This window comes from Sturnus vulgaris, chromosome 12, assembly GCF_052056855.1.
Source record: "Sturnus vulgaris isolate bStuVul1 chromosome 12, bStuVul1.hap1, whole genome shotgun sequence".
Lineage (NCBI taxonomy): Eukaryota > Metazoa > Chordata > Aves > Passeriformes > Sturnidae > Sturnus > Sturnus vulgaris.
In genome coordinates, this window is record NC_142254.1 from 12,501,594 (window position 1) to 12,518,827 (window position 17,234).

The following is a 17,234-nucleotide window of genomic DNA, read 5'->3' on the forward strand; positions in this document are numbered from 1 at the left end:
CTGCCACAAGCAAAATTTCCTGATTCACAGTAACAGAGGAGGGGATGCATCATGTAATCCATATGGACAACTCAGCAGCTCTGCAGCTGATGTGTGGTTAAAAATCAAAGCGATTTTAAATAAAAGCCAGTTTCATTAAATAGCTACACACTGCTACTCACTACTCAAGCAGAGAGTTGTCTTCTGTGTGAGGTTTCATGGAGACCTGTAAAAGAAGGACTCAGTGTCAGTTCTGTTTAAAGTGATTGCAGAGCTTGAAGTCATGACAAGCTCTGCAGTGGAAGAAAGAAGTAAACTAATTGAGCAAAAGTAAACTCACTTTGAACTGCTTTGAAAGTTCTGAGACAGGAATGTGTTCTCAAAAGCCTGTCAAACTCTGCTTGAGTCCTGATGGAAGAAACTGCAACCAACAAGAGAGGGTCTATCCAGGCAATGTCAGATGATCTGATAAAAATAAATGAACAAACGGTTGTCTAAATGAGTGTATGTTTCCTGGCCTGTAATTCTGTGGCTGTCACCTTTTCCCAGCTGTTCTCTGTGGCCAAAGCATGTAACTACTTGAATATCAGGTATAATACTGGAATTCTCCCCTTTCTCTATGTCCAATAAACAGCACACTTTTTCTGTGTTTTGCAACCCTTCCCATTCTTCCTGCCTTTCCCTCTCTAATTTTCATTTTTGTCTTGAATTTTTTCCTGGTTGTCCATCACCAGAAGGCAGGCTGTATGCCAGCTCTAGTTGCCTACTGTTGATTGGTAACAGCAACCTGCCAATAAATTTAAAAGGCAGAAGGTACATCTCAGCCTGTGTGAACTGTGTAATGGGCTGTCCTGGCAAAAAAAATCGACCTTTGGATGAGATCTAAAACTATGTATCTTTCAAGAACAGTTTGATTTAGGAATCTTCTGCTTCAGAATCTCAGAAACAGATAGCAAATGTGGTGCATCTGCTCACTCTAGAAAATACAGTAATTGGTGAAAACCAATAAAAACAGTCATCTGCTTTTTGTATCCTAGGTTTACTAAATTTTTTTTTCCACAGATTATGTGAGAATAACCTTTCCTATCCCAGCAGTGCTTGTCCAAAAACTCTCCATAGCATAATTAGCATCTGGAGTTGGTTGGTATTTCAGAAATAGCACCTTTTTTTACAAGAGTGTGGTAGAGCCAAGTGCAGATGGATGGTTTGATGGCTGGTTAAATGGGACTGGCAATTCTGCACTGTGTGTTACCCTAATACTATTTTAGCTATTAAATTATATCCTTTTTTGCATAGTGTAAAATGAGACAGGACTAAAACACCTCAAAAAATTCCTGAAGTCAGTATTTAAAGCACTTTCAATCCTGTCTGCATGCAGTGAGTGTGTAAAAGTGTGAGATTTTAGAAATAGAAATCCAAACTTTTAAACCTTGAAGAATTTCTGTACACGTGTAAACACATGGTACCATGACCAATAATGAGCTGATATTTGCCATTACTCTTTTGCCTTAGTTCTTTGTGGGATCTGTTTGTTCTTGTGACGACCTTTAAAATGTTTTTAATTGGACTTATGCCCCTTTCTAATAGTTCATTGCCGTTTGTTCCTTATATCTGTCACTATTTTTTTTTCACAATTGCAAAGGTCTGTACTAGTTTAAAGTCTTCAAGTCAGTCTACTCTATAAGATTATTTAACAAAAGACAAAGGAAGATACTTTTCTGATTTATATGCTTTTCCTTGATGGAAAGATGCACCAGATAATCAAGTGATAGAAAATAGTACTGCACTTCAGCAAGGGTTCAACATACTGAACTTTAAAATCAGACATTTAACTTCTTGTAACATTATAACCTCTGCAGAATCATAGCGAAATTATAAAAAAAATTCCAATGTGCTGTTAAGACTTTCTGAGCCAGTGGTTGGGATATTGCATGAGAGATCTGAATGGAGTTTCCTTCCGTCAGTTTCTGCAGTCTCGTTAAAGTAGTCCATTGGAGATTATAGGTCCACACTCACTGCACCTCTGCAAGGGATGACTGTGGTCAGTTGGACTTCAAGTAGCTTCCATGAACTCCACTTTCTTCATTTCATGCCCATGGTTTGCTTCAAGTTTTTCAAAACGCAGCTGTCGATAAATTCACAATAAATTGTATCACTGGTGTTAGTCCTGGTGTCTTTTGTTTTAAATTAGGTTCATCTTCATGCCCTTGGATCCTTGTCATCCCAAGTCATGGTTGATAGATGTGCTGCTTGCTTGGCAGAGAGCCCTTCAGCTTTTAAACCCAGCAATCCTCACAGTTCTTTAGGAAAGTCACTGCACACCACTCAAAAGGGAAATTCTTGTGGAGAAATATCTGTAGAAAAAAGTTCAGTTGCTCAAAGCCATGCACTGTTGCCTCTCTGATACCGCTGTCCAAAGGATTCCAGGCTTGTGGGTTGTATCTCCCTTTTTTCAGAGGGTAAAACTTCTGAGAGGTTTTTTCTTTAAATCAAGTTTTTAAAAGAAATTGTAGCAGTAAAGGTACTTTTCCTTTAGGATTGTTTAGGTTTCATAGTGAACTATATTTTGCTCAGTCTTCCAGAGTAAAAGGATAAGTACCTGATTCAAGAGAACAGCTTTCTTTTCACCCTCTACAACGGGCCTGAATTCTTTTCTTTTGCCCTCCTTACCGTGTCACTCTGGGGGGTGTTCTAAGGAATAGAGAAGTCACTGAAATCCATCCAGCTGCTGTGAATCTATCAAGGGGGAAATCACTATTTCCAACCTGCTTTTCATATCAAGGTGTTGAAAAGCCTTAGAAATCTCCATCTGAAGTAAATGCTTGCTAAGTGCCTGTGGCTCTTTACACAGATGAGGTTCCTTTCCCGTTCTTCACATTTGAACTGAGGATTTTTGTATCGATACTGGTGCATTTGATGAAGATGGATTGTTAACTTCAGGGACTTGCTTATGCCAAACTTGCCTTGTATTTCAAGACTATGCCCTATTTTTAGGGAGGCCTATTTGAATGTAAAAGCTTTCTTTCTAATCAGCCTACTTCATCAATCCAGTAATGCCATAAGCAGTGAATTAATTGCACAAAGGCAAAGGAGCACTGAAATCATCTTCAATTAGCAAGCAAAAACAAGGCATATAAAAGATAAAACATTACTATTAAGCCCCAATGAAAGTTTGATTAAGCCTGGCAATTTCCTAATAAATGCTGGAAAGTTTTGTAGGAAAAATGTTTTAAAAATACTATCAAATAGGTTTTGAAACCATCTGAATATTGTTGGTATCCTAGTATTACTTGATAGCTGAGCATAAAACCTAACTGGTGAAATTATCTTTCCCCTATCACCAGCAACCCATACACACACCCCCAGTTCCATGTTTTCTCTTAAATTCCAAGTCTGAAAGTATAGGTGTATGGAATTATGACATTATTTCTGGATTCAGTGACCCTATTAGCTATTTGGGGTTTTGGATACTTTGGCTCAAAAGCCAAGACTATTTCCAAGTATACTAATGATGTCTGTAAGTACCTGGTTACCGTGAAGTGTGTATTTCCTGTCAGATAATTTTTTTCCAAAGCTTTGTTGTGTGTCTTGTTGTGTGATTGGAATGACTGCAACAGTAAATAGAAAACGTGGACAGAACCTTCTTCATTAAAAAAAAAATAGAGGTGGGATGAGGAGGTAAAAATTTTAAGTATTAGAGACTAAAAAGAGTCTTCTCACAAGCTTTTCAAGTTGCGAAGTTTTCTTTAGATCAGAGCACGGAACCAATGATTTGTGAGCTATCTATGCCCCAAATATAATCTGCGTGAAATCTGGAAGAATGCTAATTTATTTTTTCCAGGTTGATGCATCTTAATTAATGTGACCTTTTTATTTTCCTCAGCAAGGAAAGGTTCTCCCCACTGCCACAAAATTCCAAGTTTAAATAGTGCTGTCTTCAGTGATAAAATGAATCCGTATAGTCTGTAGTGTGACATGTTTTTAAAGGATTTTCCATGTGTGCATTAAGAACATAGGAGTGTTTTTGTTGCACAAAATACAACTTCTTGGTGATCTAAAACTCTCATTAAGTGCCTGCCTTTGTAGTTGCCTGGTGAAAGCTCTGAAGTCGCAGTGCCATGCAGGGGTTTCCTGTGTGCACTGTAGTAATACGGCTGGAGCTGCTTTGGCGTGCAGCCCTTGTGGCTTATCCTGTAGTGACCTTCAGTCTTTAGCCTTCCAGCTTTAGTTTAACTTACGCAGGCACTGACCTTTGCTATGGAAACGATATAGAAACACAAAAACAACTTGGCTGAGTTTCCTAGCAGAGCAGTGGGTGGTGTGTCAGGATTCTGTTACAGAGGAGGGTTTCTAGAGGTCACTAGTGACACAGTGCAGTAACTTACTGCTTGTCTGCAGCACACTGTTTGCTGCTCCTGGGAAAGTGCTATATCTTTAAAGTAAAATTAGCAAACTTTTGTTTGTGGTGAGCAGCTCTAACACTGCACGTTAATGGAATAAGGGCTGGAAGGTGTACCTGAAAGCCTTCCTAGAGTTCAACCAGTAGTTCAGGTTACTGTTCCTCTCTAAGTGACCCATGACTGAATCTTGAGCACACTGATACTGTGGTGCCTTACCGTAATGCATCTTCATGGTGCTGATTCTGCAGCACTTGCCAGTAGGTTGTAAAATGCTGTTTATTGAAATACCTATGATCTGTGAAAAGACACTGTGTTCTTATTGTGTGTATTCTTTACTAAGGTGAACTAAAGGTACTATGGCTTCATTATGTATTTCAACAAAATATAATATTTTTTCTCTCAAGTTAATTAAGTACTTATTTTAGTTGAAAAACAATTAGCACGTTGAGGGTTTTTTACTCTTTTAAATGTTTGGGCTGTTCAACATACAGAATTGTGCATTAAGTAGTCAAGATGGTAAGAAAGTGTCACCTTGCTGTCAATGCAATTAAGAACAATCAATATTTTTTTGAATGAGAGCAAAACTGTATTTAAAAAGGAATACATTTTAAATGCCTAAATAAGTAATTTTTCCTGATTTGAACTTGATTTGGGGTTGTAAGTCTCTTTCATTATTCACAAGGTAGGTATTGCATCAATAATGGTAAGTCAGCCTGGAGTTGCCAGCTCGCTTATTACACAAGATTTAAGGAGGAAAGGTTAATTCTAAAGTACAGATTTGTCTAATAAAAGTTGTTTTTCTTCTATCCACAATCTCTCCAGCTGCCTGAGTTTCACTAGCACATCAGGCTGTCTCATTAGCATGCCTGTTGAGCTTACTGGCTTGTGGCTGTGGCTCTTGGGAGCACGGGGACACTGCAGCCTGTCCACTGCTTGCTTAAGGCTGGGATGTTCCCTTTGATGAGGCCCCGTTGGTTCAGTCAGGCCTTGAATTACACTCTGGGCTGGAGGACATGGAGGGTATTCTTTCTTTCTTTCCCCACTCCCTGGCTTGCTTTATTGCCATGGGTATTGTACACATTGGTTATATTGATACCTTTACTTGGGAAGGGGTTGGGGGGTGGTTCTCTTTTTACTTAACCTTGAATAAAAGCAATAAATTGCCTGTAATACCAAATATATATTTTTAAGTCTCTGCTACCTTGCCAGTGTATATGGCCACAGAGTCTGCTGGGCACTACCAGTGTGACTGCTGGCATGAGGGATGTTTTACTTTCCTAAACTGAGCTCCTGCTCTGTGTAGGCTTCTGTAGAAGATGGTCTTCATGCACTGTAGACAGACCAGCTTCATTTTACAAGTATCCCCCACCCTTCCTTATCTCTGGTATCACCAGTATCTCTAGAACTGCTGTGTACATGTCCATTGTTCAGCATGGGGAAGATTAGCCTTAATTGGAAATTAGCTTTGTCACAGTGACCGCATTTGGAAGTCAGTCAAATTTTTGAATAGGTCTGGCTTGTAATTTTTATAATTCCCAGTATTAGAGTGAACACATTTAACTAACGTCACATTTAGGCTGGATTCCATTGTATTAAGATTTAATTTTAACTCTGAGGAAAATGGATGGTGGAGTTACAGTGTTGAGAACTTGTGACAAGATGGCTGCTGTAATGCTAAACTAATACATGTCCTAATTTTCTTTAAACTCCTAAAATATTTCAGACTAATAAAAAAAACAAATATTCATTTGGTATTTAATAAAAAAACCAAAAACTTTTGGAAAGACACTGGAGTCCTCCATCAAGCATAAAAAGGAACTTGAGCATGTGTATATATTTAATTAATGTAACAGTACCTATGCTCCACTGTGATTGCAACACTAGGAGGAATGTTCCTTGTGGTCCTGATGTTCCTGTAGTTTGTAGATGACTTCTGGCAGTGAAGGGAGAGAAACTCTCAGTACATTGACTCTCACAGGAGGTTCTTTACTGTAACCTTTCTAAATGCTAATCACATTAATTTACATAGGAAGCAACTGTGACAATCCAGACTATTTCCACTCAGTGGCTGAAGGGATAGTTTGGTTTGGGTGTTATTTAGCTGGATTTAGCTCTTTCTATATTGAGAACTCTAGGGATAACATATTTGACAAAACAAAGACTTTACAGGCTTCTGTTGGAACCTAAATTTCTATTCTTGACAGAGAAAGCTGTAATAAAGGTGATAGGCCTGGTCGGTGCTGCCACTTGAATATAGAAACCAAGTGTTCATTTGGTCCATAAAACTGCCTGCCAGGAGTGATGCACCAGCAGTGGGGCTTCTGACTGCTGGGTGGGGGTGTGGTTTGGGCTTTTGTGCCGCTGACTACTGGCTTAAATTACTCTTCTAAGTAGGTTAAATTGACATGTTTTGTTTGGTTTTTAAGTGTTAGTTCTGTAAAGAGCTTGGATAATATTGTTGTGTGACCAAATAACTCTCCCTAGAGACAAAAATATTGACATGACAAAACCACGTTTAAAGAATGACTGTCTGGCCCTCCCTCCCGTTTGAACACAAGTTGATGTCAAAGTCAATGAAACGTAAATCTGCTCCAGTGCAGTTTAGCAATTATGTAACTTGCAGCCTGCATCAATCTGCCGATTGCAGGAAGGTGAAGGAAAATGGATTTGTGAGAAATATTCTGTAGGTTTTCAGATTTATAGTAACAGGAGTTAAAGGAAACTGGTGTTACTGTTGTTTACATTTGGTTCCTTAACATATTACCCGTGTACTATCATAAAATGGGCTTTTTCTTCTAGATTCTGTTTAATTTTTTTTGTCTACTGTTTCAGTATTGCGCCAGAATCAATGTATCAAGTCCTAACTTGATACATTTTCATTCACAAAAACTTCTTAAGTTTAGTAAAGTTGCTGTTCCATTTCATAGGAGAAAAGCTAAATTTTTTTTTTATTTCTAGGATCTAGGTGCATCTTAGTAAAAGTGGTAATTGGTAATTAAAAACAGTACCAGACACAGACCTATAGCACTGCATAGCTTTGATTTAAAAATTCTGTAGAAAGAAAAATTTTCTTTCAGAGATTCAAAAGTAATAATGGTATTTTGATATTCGTTTGTCCCAGTAATTGTTGCCAGTCCTTCTGTTTGGTGACAGATACCTGTACTCAGTTTTCTGCTTGCTGAAGAGTTTGTAGAAGTTTGTGATGAAGTACTACTGACTCTTAACTCTTTGGGCTCGTGGTGTGTTTGCAGTGTGCACACACAGATGCAGTGGCAGTCCCCTAACCTGGTGCTCTTCCCTCAGCTGCTGGGCTACAGCGAGAAGCCGGTGAACCTGCAGATGTTCATTGGCACGGCCGACGATCGCTACCTGCGGCCCCACGCCTTCTACCAGGTGCACCGCATCACCGGCAAGACCGTGGCCACTGCCAGCCAGGAGATCATCATTGCCAGCACCAAAGTGCTGGAAATCCCACTTCTTCCTGAAAATAACATGTCAGCCAGGTACATCACACCATGAGTTAGCCATTCGGTTGCTGTGTGTAGTTTTTATTTTCTTCGTTTGTGTAAAGGTGAAAGAAAAATCTTGTAAAATGTGGGTCATGATGAAGAAACATCTCTTAAAGCGAGCCAGTGTGAGAACAGTCAGAAGTAAAGGAGCAGAGGGGCAGGGAAGGTCTCATACAAATGTGTTACATGATTGAGGTTATGTCTCATATGAATAATGGACCTCTGTGTGGAATTGCAGCTGGGATTTGATGGGTACACTTTGACATTCTCTAGTCCCTCCTAAGCCAGAACTAAATACTGGTCTCTTGCTCCTTGTAAATTACATTTACTATGTTAAATAACTCACTTTGGAGTTTAAACAATGTGCAATAACAAGTAATCTTTTAAAGGTTTGAAAAAGCAGCAGCTGGACATTTACAAGACAAAATGCTTCACCAGTACTTGCTGCTGTTTCCACACTAAGCGTTCTTCTAATTGCAGACATTTAAAATAACCCTTAAAATACCATAATCCGGGGGAAAATAGAGCAGCTTCCTTCTTGAACAAACAGAAGGCTTACAGAGTGAACTTTAGCAGTAGTTTGATTGATTTTCTTCCATTTCTCTTGTGATCCATCTGTCCATCCTCTCCTATCTCCAGTATTGATTGTGCTGGTATTTTGAAACTGCGCAATTCAGACATAGAGCTCCGGAAAGGAGAGACAGATATTGGAAGAAAGAACACCAGAGTGCGCCTTGTGTTCCGTGTTCACATCCCACAGCCCAGTGGAAAAGTGTTATCTCTGCAGACTGCTTCCATACCTGTTGAATGCTGTAAGATTGCTCTAACTTTTTTCACGTATCTTTAATACTCATGGCTTCTGCATGTGTCCGTAGTAGTGTCATTCTGACAATATTTATTGCCAGAATTATATATAACAATTGTGCGAAAAGCATTGTGTGTAAAGAGCTCAATTACCAAAAGTTAATCCATCTTTAAGTAAAGATGGTACTTGCCAAGTGGCAGCTTGAAGGTTTAGAGGAAAAACAAGGGTTTGGGCTTTAACTTCAGTGTAGTCACACAGCAGCTTCAGTAGTGCCTGTGTATGAGCAGAGGCAGCTGATACATCTCAGTGAAAATATTCATTCGAAAGCTGATACCATTTCATTGACAAGAGTCTGTACCATGGCTTTCCCTATACAGTATTATCTAGTGAACTGCTGAACTCCTGGAGAGTTGATTTGTTAAATACTGGCACTGAGGAATCAAGGCATGGCCTTAATTTGAATTTCCCCTAGAATTCATTTTGTCTAGAAACTACTAAAGTAATTTTTAATCCAGTACTACTAAACTAAAAATTGAATTTGCTGTAACAGTAGAGACTGTTGGCATTCATGTCTTCTTGGTATTTCTTTTCTGTAATTACGTAAGTTTAAAATAATTTTAAAAACAAAGATAAATCATACACAAATATGATTTGTATATGTAAACAGATGGTAATTTTATTTTTCATGTCTGATTCTTCAAGTTGGAATCATAAAATAAATGTCATTATGATTAAAACTGTGAATAATAATTATTCCCTTAATATTTCTAAAGCTCAGCGATCTGCACAAGAACTTCCTCAGATTGAGAAGTACAGCATCAACAGCTGCTCAGTAAATGGAGGCCATGAAATGGTGGTGACAGGATCCAATTTTCTTCCAGAATCCAAAATTATATTTTTTGAAAAAGGACAAGGTAAATACTGTCTTGCTGGGTTTTTTTCAAACCACGCTCAGTACCTGAGCTTGATTTTAAGAAATAAGGATGTTTAAAAGCAAAATAAAAAAGTCTTGAGTAGTAATTGGAAAGTTCCTTTGGGCACTGATCTGTGTGCTGGTAGACAGTTATTAATGAAGTAGTACTTCTGATTCAAGAAGACAGTTAGAGGGTAACTAACTTGGAATGTGTCTGTTTGAAAGATGCTGTTGGCAGATCATACTGTGTATTTGCTCCTTCTTATTATATAAAAATGAAAAAGTGAAAATGGGATCTAATTTAAATGTACTGTTTGGCACTGATGCCATGTTGCATCTAATTTAATCAATGCATAGGAACTGACTCCTTAGCTAATAAAATAAGTGCTAGTTAGAAAACAAACATTAAATCTGGACATCTTAAATTATCATTTTGGTGACTTAAGTGTTTGATTTGAACTTTCAGGAAAACGTAAATAAGAGTGGTGTTATTTTTATTAGCAAATACAATGTGTTATGTAATGGTGTGTTTTGCCACACAAGCTGAACACCTTTGGAAGAAGCAGAGCTGCTGCAGTGGCTCCCTGGTTACCTGTAACACCCGAGGGCTCTGTTCAAGGTGTGGGTTGGGGCAGGTCAGAGCACAGGGAGGCTGCCCAGGTGATTCCCCCTTGCACCTTGACCCGCGGGCTCTGTGGGCTCGGGCAGGGCACGGTGACCCTGGGGCCGGGCAGGGAGGGGTGCCCTGGGTTATCTCTGCTGCTGACTCAGCCTGCAAGGCATCAGCAGTTGTTTGAATAGGCACAAGTGGCAGCAGCGGTTTAACCACCCTTCAGAAACGTTTCAGGAGCACGAGGAGGATCCTTCTGTAGCTGCCAGCACTCAGAGCCTCCTGTGCAGCTCAGGCTGCCTGTGTGGGATGGGCACGCTGGGGTCCAGTGCAGATCCTGCACAGTGCAGCCACAATAGCTGCAGTGCTGAAACTCCTAAAGCATCTCTGTGCTTTGTTTAGAGTGTGTGTCTGTCAGTTTAATTTTGTGCCTCTTTATGACTGAAAATAAATCCAGTTTTATATTAAGTATTTAAATATTTTTAAGATTAATTATTAAAGTGTTAAGAAAATGCTTTTTGCTTGAATTATTTGTTAATTTCTCTCAACAGATGGACGACCTCAGTGGGAGGTAGAAGGGAAAATAATTAGGGAAAAGTGTCAAGGGGTGAGAAACAATTTTTCTTACTTGCGAAAGCTTTTTTTTTTTTTAATGTGAAAATAGACATTTTCATTGTTGTTCTGAAATTTAGACTTCATTTATTAAAGTAAGTAGATCACTGGCTTATTCAGACAGACAATTGGAGACTCCTAAATTGTCTTAACACTATAAAGTAGCCATTAAGAGGATGCTTTGAAGGAACTGGAAATAGCATGCTTATTGTGAAAGCAATGAAAAAAGAACTCGAAAATCAAAAAGCAGAAACTTAAGATCATTTTGCTAACATGACAAATTACTTCCAGTGCATTCAAATTTTTTTAAAAGCTTCATGATCCAAAATACAATTCTTTAACTGCTAGAAGGTTTTTTTGTGCTCTGGCAGATAAGCAAAGCATCCTTTAAATGATATGTCAATTTAATTAAAGCATTATCTTCAGAGCACTTGTGTTTAAAAGAAGATAAAATTCTCCAAATCAAAGTTTGCTTATAGTACTGTTTTACTATGTAATGTGCATAAACCTGAAGTTTGTCAATTTCAAAATATTAGGGTGCTTTAGTTTTACCATAAGTGTTTGTTTTTCTGTAGTTAATAGTTTCATTTGCATTTAATATATAAAACTTTTTTTATTTCAACTTTCCTGTAGGCAAACATCATACTTGAAGTTCCTCCATACCATAACAAAACCATCACAGCTGCAGTTCAGGTGCAGTTTTATCTCTGCAATGGCAAGAGGAAAAAAAGCCAATCTCAACGTTTTACTTACACACCAGGTATCAAATGAAAAATACAAAAGTGGCATTTTATTTTCTTTTTTAAAGTGGACATTCAAAAGTTCTTCAGACAGTCTTGTCCTTTTGACAAGTATATAGGATTACCTTTGAACTGTTTGTAAAACAGTTACTAAAGCTTGTCTAATTAAAAAGCTGAAATATAGAGTAATAAGCTCCAGTACTGTGACTGCAGCCAGTTATTTCCTCATTACAGTTTCTACACAATAATTTTTGCATTCTACTTTTCTTTGAGAATGATGATGAAACTCAGAAGGTGCTCTTTAAATAAGCCTGGTGATGACCTCACAGTGGATAGTGATATCATAGAAGATTTGTGCATTTTTTCCCATTCTCAAATACCAAAAGAGTAACCAGGTTTAGATAGAAGGAAGGTCAAATTATTTTTTCCCCCACTCTGGACACATTGCAGCTAACTGAGACAAATCAGCTTGTAACTTAGCCAGAAGTGAAACCAGGACATGTTAACTGCAGATGTAGTAAAACAGCCTGTGCCCTCCCACTCGGTGTGAGGATGAGCTTAGAGCAGATGTGCAGTGCCTGCTCCCTTGCTGCCCCTTGCTTCATTTCAGAGCAGGCAGAATTCCCGAGGTACCAGTGATGGTGGGGACCCTTTGTGCTGCTCGGAGCACTCCAAGTCAGATATCTGAAGGAGTCTTTAAAGTCGGATAAGGATATTAATATAAACTTCTTAAAACTTCTGTATACGCTGACAAAGCCAACTTCCATTAGTTAACACAATTTAAAATAAGCTCTGCTCACTTGTTGTGCTCTAAAATTACCTACTTTTTAAATTTAGGCAGTGTTACTGGGGTGTCTGGTACGCCAAGTACACATTAACTGTGTTATCAGATTTCTGTGGTATTTGTCAACTGTTTTTCAGGAATATCAGCTCCTAAGATAGTTACACATCTATATTTTTGTTTGAAATATCTCCATTTAAATTATTTAAATGGTGGAACGAAATAATGACAGTTACTACTTAAATAAGAAGCAAGCTGAATAGTAAGTGCAGCTGTTATTACACAAGCACTTAAAATACTCTGTAAGTATTACAGTTCACTTGACTGTAATATTTAGTAATATTTAGTATTTTATAAGGTAGTAAATGAGCATTTAAGCGTTAGCATTTTTCTACTAGTACTTAAGATCAGGATCTTGTTGTGAGCCTACCAGTAGGTTAAAAAAAATAAACCTGTAACTGAAAGTGTGTCAGTTTGTAACTCTTATAAGAACAGTTGTTGCCATCACTGACTGGGGAATGTGCTTAAAGAGCTGCTGTAATTAAAACACGGTGCATTACTCAAACTAGTGTAGGTGATGCCAAAGTTCAGCTGTCCTTGTGATCAGAGGTGAAGGAAAGCCTGAAGCCTGCTAAAATTTCCTTCACCATTTCCTAGTGCATGATACTGAACTCACATCTGCCGATTTTCAGTGGAGCCCAGCAGCAGCTCCCCTCCTCTAGTGACAAGAAAATACTTTAGATGAGCTGGACTTTGTCTGGCTGGGTTGCAAATGTCTTTAAAAACCTACATTACATAGGAAGGTGTGCTGGAAGGGGAGATACTTGTCCCTAGATACCTTCTGGGAGAGTTGTTCTGGCTTTGCAGATGTAGAAAGAAGGTTAAAGCAGAGCAGAAGGGAAGCAATGACACTAACAATGCTATTGTGGTTGTTAAACAGCAGTTGGTGTGTATTTGTCACAGGGTACAGATGGGCTGGAGTTGTAAAACTGTTTTACTTTTTCTAGTTATAATGAAGCAAGAGCACAGAGATGAGGTGGATCTGTCTGCTGTTCCGTCCTTGGCCCTGCCACACGCAGGCAGTGTCCAGGGCCTGCACTCGATGCGAACCCAGCTGCCTTCACCAGAGCAAGGGCACCCCCATGACAATTTGCTGTCTACATCACCCAGGAGCCTCGTGTGTCCCGTTCAGCCACCCTACACGGCCATGGTGACCTCGGCAGTGCCACACCTGCCACATATGCAGGGTAGAAACCTCAGCCCAAGTGAAGAGTGTCATGTTTTGCCTCCTGCTGTGGTTCAGTCTTTTCAGGTAACATCAGCCCCTCCTGTGAGGCCTTCTTACCAGCCTATGCAGTCTAACGATGTGTACAATGGACAGCCTGGTCTTCCTATGAACTCTGCCTCCAGCCAAGGATTTGATGCGATTTCATTTCCACAAGACACGGCTGTACCTCATTTGATAAATCTCAGCTGCCAAGCTCTACCACCAGTGCAGTTCCATTCTTCAAATCCAGGTTCTGTGTCAGCATCAAGTCCAGCAGGACACCCGCTGGCACATGCAGCTCATTCGGGACAGTCATCTGCTCACCTGCCCTCGCTGGGATACCACTGCCCGGGCACCGGGCAGGGCTCCATCGCCCCTGCCATGAGCCGCTCCCTCGGCCAGGCTTCTCCCCAGCTGCAGCAGGTCCCGTACCATTCTCCAAACCCAGCGTCTGCTTCTTCCCCGTCCCCGACCGCTTCCCACCCTCTGGGCCACTCGCCGCTGTCCGGCCCCTCTTCCCCCCAGCTCCAGCCTCTGCCTTACCAATCTCCGAGCTCAGGACCCGCCCCGTCGCCGCCGCCCGGGAGCCGCTCGGGGCAGCACTCGCCGCAGGCCGCCAGCCCCGCGCTGGCAGCCCTGGGCACGGTGTCACCCCTGGGGCCCCACCCCGTGTGTGACTCATCTCCCTTTGCGCCCGAGGGGGCAGCTGTTCACATCAAACCAGAGCCTGAAGACCGCGAACTGAATTTTCAAACCATAGGACTACAAGACATCACACTAGATGATGGTAAGTGGATATAATATTGCAATACTGGGGTCATAATGGACAATAAACTACAAAGTGGGTGTGGGAGGGTTGTTTTGTTTAGAACACACTGCTCTTCACAGAAGGAAATTTATATCATCAGAATGGAGTCATATTTTTGTGTTCAAAGCAACAACTTGTTTAAAACTAATTATATTGGCTGTGAATTTGTAGTTACCCAATTCAAGCAGTTTAGTCTGATTTGCCCATAGATTTTGGTCTTGGCCTAAAACAAGGCTTGAGGATCAACTCTTGCACATTGACACCTTGTATTCAAGAAAGTAATTTGGAGTATTTTCTGATTGTCTCATTGACATGTTTCAGTGAAAACCATTATATGATATCTAAGTTGCATAGATGTAGTTTAGAGTCTTGTTTCTTGGAGTTGTCCCAGTTTTGAAGGGCAGGCTGGTGTTTTGATAATCTATCACATGCATTTTGGCACTGTCTTGATCTCCTCACAGACATTCTGTGGATACCTGTCATCATTCAGCACCTCTGCTCACAGTGGCTGTTTGCTTTCTCCACTCTGGCTACCTTTTTCAGAAGTTCACTTGTTTAACATAAGCAGAACAAGGACATTATAATGCTAAAAGCCAGACTATAAAGGAGTATATTGTAAATATTTGGACAATTTTTAAATTTAGTTATTAATTAAATAGTTATAATATTTTCCAACCAAGTGAAAAAAGAAAAATATCAGATCCTAAACATCAGATTATTTGAGGTGTAGATGCAAAGCAATTTAAAGGAAATGTCTTGTTAATAAAAGACTGGAAGAACAGAAGGCCTGGCCTTAAAAGTTGTGTAAAATCTGTTTGCTTTGATGAAGGGAATCATGCCAGTGTCTCTTTTCTAAAGTAGCCTTAAATGTTGTGGTTTGGGGTTTTTTTAACCATCCCTGGTAATTACTTAATTGCATCACCAGTAGAATACAGACTTAAGTGTAGGCCATCTGTTAAGTATTGTGTCAGTCCCAGATCCTTGCATAAATGGAGCCTTGCTATTGTTACATCCAGACAGTAGTAATAAAACTTAGTCAGAAATGCATTTAAGGACATGGCATAGTAGGAAGAAAACAAGAGAAACCAATCTAGTTGAGCTTTCAGTTCAATGGCCACCTTAATTAAACAAAGCTCTCTTTTTAGAAACACTGTTTATCAATCAACTTAAGTTTATTTAGAAAGGAAGGAAGAGACTGATTCTGTCAAGGACCTGCTGAGGGGAGAAAAGCAAAGCTTTATGAAACAGCATGCAGCAAAAAACCAGTATTTTATTCTTCTATATAGAGGAGCAAGAAAGAAATCCAATGTTTCAGGAAGTGTCAGGTTAGAATCTGCTTTTCTCTCATCCTTCTTCTCTCCACACCCACAAAAAAAAGATGTACAAACAAATCAGATATAACTAAATACTGTAGTTAGACTGTTCACAAAGTAAGCAGAAGTGTTTAGCACTTATGACCATCCTGGCAGTATGCACAGTATAAAGAAAATTTTTTCTCTATGTCACAGCTATTTGTTGCTTTTCAATATTATTCCCTTTGCTTAGCACTGAAAGTACTCCCTTGTTCCTATGCTGACAAAGCCATGGAATCACAGCAGCCAGAAGCTGTTGGAGCCCCACTGAAAGCGTGGCCACTTGCTGATGGTTTAGAGTACAATGAATGTGGGAGTCAAATGGCCACGGTGTAATTAACTTCTTTTTTTAAATTATTGTTGTAGAAAATTAAAGAAGTTCTGATAACTGCTGATTAAACATACTTCATATATGGAAAATTGACCATGGATTTAAATGCTGAACTTGCCCTTGGCAGCAGCAGTGAGTTTGTGAGCAGATTCCTGCCTTTCCCTTCCATGTTGCTGCCGTGTGGTGATTTCCTGGGGGTGGGTTTGGGCCTTGTTTGCATTTCCGTGTGCAAATACAAATCAGATGTCAAGCATGAAACCTGCTGTTCCAAAAGTCTGGAAGGGCACAGTGACAAGAAGCAAAGCTGCTCAGTTCTCTCAGTGTGAGTGAATACTTCCTCTGCTTAATCAGCTTTAAGGGGAAAAAAACCCCCTCATGTTTACACATGAATAGTTTTTTCAATAATTTATCTAATGTATTACTCTGGTTTAAAAAATAATTCTAAAATGTCTTTTTCATGTATAATTCAATTTTCGTTTCTGTACAAATAGAGCCAGGCACAAATAGCAAATAGAGTATTCTACAATAACGTTATAACAATTACAGAAAAAAATCCAAACATAATTACATACATAAAATGAGTGTTGATACAATATGTTCTCTGAGCTAATACATCAAACCTGAAAGCTCTACTTAGTTGGAAAATAGGTTTTTGAGGGTTACCAATTAAGGCAAATAAACCTCTCAAAATAAAACACTAAGGCAAAGCCAGTTGAAAATTCTTTAAATCATGTCTGGATTACCGGCCTTAAATATTTAAATCAGTAGTCTTAAAATAAACAAAAAACTCTGAGACTGTAAATTATCTTCCTCCTTTTAAGTAATGTACGCTGTTTCAAAATTAAAATAGTATCTATTTCTTTGCCATGAAAATAAAATATTTCAAGAAATATTTTACAAAATTTCAGTGTAGTATGGAAGTGCTATCCCATGATAAAGTTAATTCCAGAATAACTGTGTAGCTTGACAGAATCTGATTTAAAATTATAAAAAACAAAATCCCAACAAAAAAACCCCACAAAACTGGGAAACCCCCACCTCCAGATGTGGCAGTGTGGATAATAGTTACATAAGTTCATTTAAGTAAGAGCCCTAGAAGTGACTTACTGCCTCTTCAGCCAACATTG

General features: G+C 39.3%; 1 protein-coding gene across 2 annotated transcripts in view; it reads left to right on the top strand.

Annotated features, from left to right (window-relative positions):
• The window catches only part of NFATC3 (nuclear factor of activated T cells 3), a 63,372-nt gene that overhangs the window by 28,539 nt on the left and 17,599 nt on the right, over window positions 1–17,234 (top strand). For both annotated transcript variants that reach the window (XM_014880778.2, XM_014880779.2), the window contains exons 4-9: window positions 7,683–7,882; window positions 8,528–8,700; window positions 9,467–9,607; window positions 10,768–10,823; window positions 11,462–11,588; window positions 13,357–14,403. In XM_014880778.2, the coding sequence (XP_014736264.1) occupies window positions 7,683–7,882; window positions 8,528–8,700; window positions 9,467–9,607; window positions 10,768–10,823; window positions 11,462–11,588; window positions 13,357–14,403 (1,744 nt within the window). The remainder of the gene's footprint in view (window positions 1–7,682; window positions 7,883–8,527; window positions 8,701–9,466; window positions 9,608–10,767; window positions 10,824–11,461; window positions 11,589–13,356; window positions 14,404–17,234) is intronic.